The sequence below is a fragment of the Fundulus heteroclitus genome, chromosome 12 (assembly GCF_011125445.2).
Source record: "Fundulus heteroclitus isolate FHET01 chromosome 12, MU-UCD_Fhet_4.1, whole genome shotgun sequence".
Taxonomy (NCBI): domain Eukaryota; kingdom Metazoa; phylum Chordata; class Actinopteri; order Cyprinodontiformes; family Fundulidae; genus Fundulus; species Fundulus heteroclitus.
In genome coordinates, this window is record NC_046372.1 from 22,394,565 (window position 1) to 22,399,217 (window position 4,653).

Genomic DNA, 4,653 nt, shown 5'->3' on the forward strand with positions numbered 1-4,653 from the left:
AGTATTTAAGGTACCGTTTAATTATTTATTTTGTATTAATACATAACCTCACCGTATTTGTTTATAATATTCGCTATAATATTATAGCGTGACATTTATGTCAATAATCTTCTAGCATAGGTGATTCTGCGTGGTTGGAGGCCAAATTCTGCTTAGGGCCCCAAAAAGGCTCAGGCCGGCACTGGCCCAGTGGGTGGAGGCAGATGAGCGTTCACACTGAGACTGGTTCTGGTTCTGCTGGAGGTTCTCCTCCCTGTTAAAGGGGAGTTTTCCTCTCCACTGTCGCCTCATGCATGCTGAGTATGAGGGATTGCTGCAAAGCCATCAACAATGCAAATTAAGCTGTCTGGTGTGTCACTGCCACCCTGTGGTGGTAGGCAGCATTGCATGTGTGTCGCTTCCCAACTAAAGCTTCTTAAATTCATCGTTATTTTTAAAATCCAGGCCTGGAGACGTGAGCTAACGGGTCGTTTTTCTGTGTGCAGGAGAAGGTCCTGCTGTGGCTGCTTCAGTTCATGCAGGAACAGGCCATCTCCCTGGACGAGGTGGACCAGAACGGAAACACGGCCGTCCACGTGGCGGCTCACTACGGCCACCTCACCTGCATACAGGTAACCTGACGCGCCCCGTAGTGGAGGAAGGAGCCTTCCTCACCTGAGCTCCTGAACTCGTGTGTGTGTGTCCAGACTCTGGTGGAGTACGGCTCCAACGTGACCATCCAGAACCAGCAGGGGGAGCGGCCGTCCCAGAGTGCCGAGCGGCAGGGCCACACCACCTGCGCCCGCTACCTGGTGGTGGTGGAGACCTGCATGTCGCTGGCCTCGCAGGTCGTTAAGCTCACCAAGCAGCTCAACGAGTAAGTTGCACCATTTCATGTTTAGAGTCGGCAGAAGAATGTGGTTCCGTTTCAACTCTCAGACGGATCTAATTAGTCCTTTAATCATGGCCCGATCGTTTCCACCGGACTGTTGCACGGAAGCCAAGTTTCAGTGTTTTTCCTCTGAGCTGCAGTCCACACTGCAAAAAAGGGAATTAAAAGTAAATACAATCTTCTTGAAATGAGAGTATTTTTCCCTGATTTGAGCAGCTAAATAAGACTAATGCTAATGGAATGAGTATTTATACCCCTAAAATAAGATAATTAGACATCCTACACTTGAAATAAGATGATGGAGATGAATGTAATTGGGAAATTGTCTTATTTAGCTGCTCAAATCAAGGAAAAATACACAAATTTCAAGTAAATGTTACTTTGAGTAAGTGTAGACACCCCCAAACTAAACAAAGGAGCTTCTCTGTTTAAATATGCTGGTGAAGATTCTCAGTCATCCAGGTCATGGTAATTCCAAAAAAAGGTAAAAAACAAAGCAATTGGACTTGTTTTCCGTAGTTGAAGACGTTTCGCTTCCTCTCCAGGAAGCTTTCTCAATTCAAAAAGTCTGGAGTAATGTGCAGTAACAAGCTTTATACCATTGGCAAACAAAGGCCTTGTAATGGCTTAGATAAAATGCAAATTCAACAGAAACAGGTCCACCCCTTAGTAATGGGCGGTCTCTGTAACGAGGAGTCGTTAGGGTTGTTATTGGCCTGTCTTAAAGGAGCGATGTTTTGATCACCTGAATGAGGGTGAGAGTTAAGGTGATGATTGGCTGGAATTAATCCTATAGCTGTGTTGTAAGTTTTTGAAAGTTGTAACCTAAGGCCTCCTCCTCTGTTTAAGGTTGTTTTTTCTCTCTTAACGTAGACGGCTTCCTTCACACCCCTTTCAAACCATCTGTCTTCTTTGTCCAAAATGTGAACATGTTGGTCCTCACAGAGTGTCCTTTGTCCTTAAGGTGTAGGTGGAGAGCAGAGTCTTGTCCTGAGGAGGTAGCTCTCCTGTGTTGAGCCATGCGTCTGTGGAGAGGTTGTTTGGTTTCTCTGATATAAAGATCAGAACATTCCTCACTGCACTGAACTGCAGACACCACTCCGCTCATCTTAGGTTTGGGGGGTTTTGTCCTTGGGATGCACCAGCCTCTGTCTGAGGGTCCTGTTTGGTTTGAAATGTACTGGGATTCAACCTGTTTCTGTTGAATTTGCATGTTATCTAAGCCATTGCAAGGCCTTTGTTTGCCAATTGTATAAAGCTTGTTACTCCACATTACTCCAGACTTTTTGAATTGAGAAAGCTTCCTGGAGAGGAAGCGAAACGTCTTCAACTACGGAAAACAAGTCCAGTTACTTTGTTTTTTTACCTTTTTTTGGAATTCTCTGTTTAAACCTCTTAACATAATCACCGACTAGAACGCCTAAACTCCAGAACCGAAACCAAACCCGACCTGACGAGAGGCCGTGTGGCTCTGGACTGTCGGGCGCTGCAGCGACCGCCTGATGGCAGCAGCTACGCCCCCAGGTGCAGCTTCTGGTACCTCAGCGGTCTGCATGTGGACCAAAGCCCCTCCACATCCGGCCGTCCCTCTAAGGGACGAAGCGCTGTGTCTGATTTACAGCCTGAATCCTTCCTTCAGTTTCCCGTTGAAGTCGGTTTGAACCGAACCAGTGAAATCCCTGAAGATTAGGAGGAGTGACGGCTTTTCTGCAGGATCTGTCCTGGATCTCTGGCCTGTTTTCAGCTTTTAGACGCGTGTTGCCTCTCAGTGTCCCGTCTCACCTGTGCTGCACCTGTAGGCAGGCGGCAGAGAGGATCGCCCTGCAGAAACATCTGCAGAGACTGATGGACCCCAACAAGGCGGAGGGGACGCCGTCCAGATCACCCAGGTAGGTGACGCACCGCTCAGAAACCTTAATCTGCTGCAAAGCTTCGGAGTAACTGCTGCAAACGGCTTATTGAGGGAAAATTAAGTTTATTTATGTCTGAAAATGAAGAAAAACTGTTTTCCCCATCCCACAAAAAAAAAAATGATGTTGCTCCAACAGCGAAGAACTTCTGATACAAACCAACAATTTATTGTTAGAAAACATTCAGCTATGGGTGCATTAAATAAATAATGCTGTTTATCTAGAGCTGGGGTCTCTAAATGCAAATAAATGTCTCCTTGGCAGGAGGTGAGCTGCAGTTTAGCCTGGACCTCCAGGACTTTAGGTCCTGGAGGTCCAGTTTGTACAGTTTATCTGCAATAAAAGTTGATATTGGGGTGAGTTAAACTTTAAACTCATCATTCTGCATCACTGTTTCTCTTCTTGGACATTTCTGGGTTGATTTAATGTGTTATGGGGCAAACTGACATCTAGTGGCAGGATGCTGTTACTACACATGTAAAAAAAAAAACATTCGCTACAAGAGGCACAGTTTTAGCCACTTTATACACTTATACAATTATACATACCTCTACTTTATGACACGATCTGCCGTTTTTGGCTCTTTAGGGCCGGAGAAATTGCCTTGACGGGCCGTTTTTGGCCCGCGGGCCTTAAGTTTAATGGCTGAACCTTATCCCAGGAGAATTGGACTGAGCATTGAAATTTAAGGAAAGCTGCTTCTACAAAGTTTTGCTTTAAGGTGTTTCTCACTAATGTGTATGAACTTCTGTCTCCCCTGCTGAACTCCAGTTCCCATCAGCCCTTGGGGGAGGCGTGTCCAGAGATGCTGCTGACGGCGGAGGGGACTCCTGGAGACGGACACTGGCTGGTGCGTCAGGGAGGCGTCGGTCCCGACTCGGTGCTGCGGCAGCTTCTGGGGAAAGACGCGTCCGACGGCGTCTGCCCCAGACTTCAGCCTGGGGCCGGCCTGAGCAGAGACGGCCCCGGGGCCCCCGGGGGCCACAGGACAGGCCTGCTGGAGCGCAGAGAGCTCAAGCTGGCCAGACTCAAACAGATCATGCAGCGCTCCCTGAGCGAGTCCGACTCGGAGACGTATCCCCCGGAGGACGGGAAGCATCAAGGCGCCCCGCGACCCGACAGGCCGTCCCACCTGCCGATCGCAGAAGAAGAACCGCCGTCCAACCACCTCCACCAGGTGGCGAGGAAGCAGCCGCCCGCCTCCGCCGCTGAGCGGAAGCTGACCTTCGCCCTCAGCGGGTCGAAGTCCGTGGACAGCATCGGGTACAACCCGTCGCCCACGTCCAGCGACCCCGACGCCGCCGACGGCAAGACGCCAGAGACCCCCGCCGACGGCCAGAAAGCCGCCACCAGCCCCAAGAGCGCCCTGAAGTCCCCGTCGTCGCGCAGGAAGACCTCGCAGAACCTCAAACTGAGGGTGACCTTCGACGAGCAGGTCCACAGGAGCTCCACCCAGGAGCCGGAGACCAGCAAAGGGCCTCAGGGGAAGGAGAGGACTCCGGCGGGGGCCGCAGAGAGCAAGAGGCCCTTCGGCACGTTCCGCTCCATCATGGAGACGCTGAGCGGAAACTCCAACCACAGCAACAACAACACCAGCAGCCAGACTGGCTCCGCCAATCAGAACTCGCCTGGCAGGAGGTCCGACAGTAAGGCGGGCGCCGGGGGCGGAGCCAGAGGAAAGAGCAGAGTCAGCAACGTCTGAGCAGGAAGTGGCTGCAGGGAGGCAGAGAACATGAGAACCGTTCTGGTAGCTTTAACGTCCAACATAAGATAAGATCTCACACTGGAGAAATTCACTAACCTGACTCCGCCAGATAGATTTGCTCCGCATATCCATCTGGAAACCTTCCGTTGAAGCAGGGGCGGTTCTAG

General features: G+C 50.3%; 1 protein-coding gene across 2 annotated transcripts in view; it reads left to right on the plus strand.

Moving 5' to 3' along the window:
* The window catches only part of LOC105921613 (synuclein, alpha interacting protein), a 19,010-nt gene extending 14,357 nt beyond the window's left edge, over positions 1-4,653 (plus strand). For both annotated transcript variants that reach the window (XM_036144281.1, XM_036144280.1), the window contains exons 9-12: positions 486-611; positions 687-856; positions 2,671-2,760; positions 3,553-4,653. In XM_036144281.1, the coding sequence (XP_036000174.1) occupies positions 486-611; positions 687-856; positions 2,671-2,760; positions 3,553-4,483 (1,317 nt within the window). In that variant the 3' untranslated portion in view covers positions 4,484-4,653. The remainder of the gene's footprint in view (positions 1-485; positions 612-686; positions 857-2,670; positions 2,761-3,552) is intronic.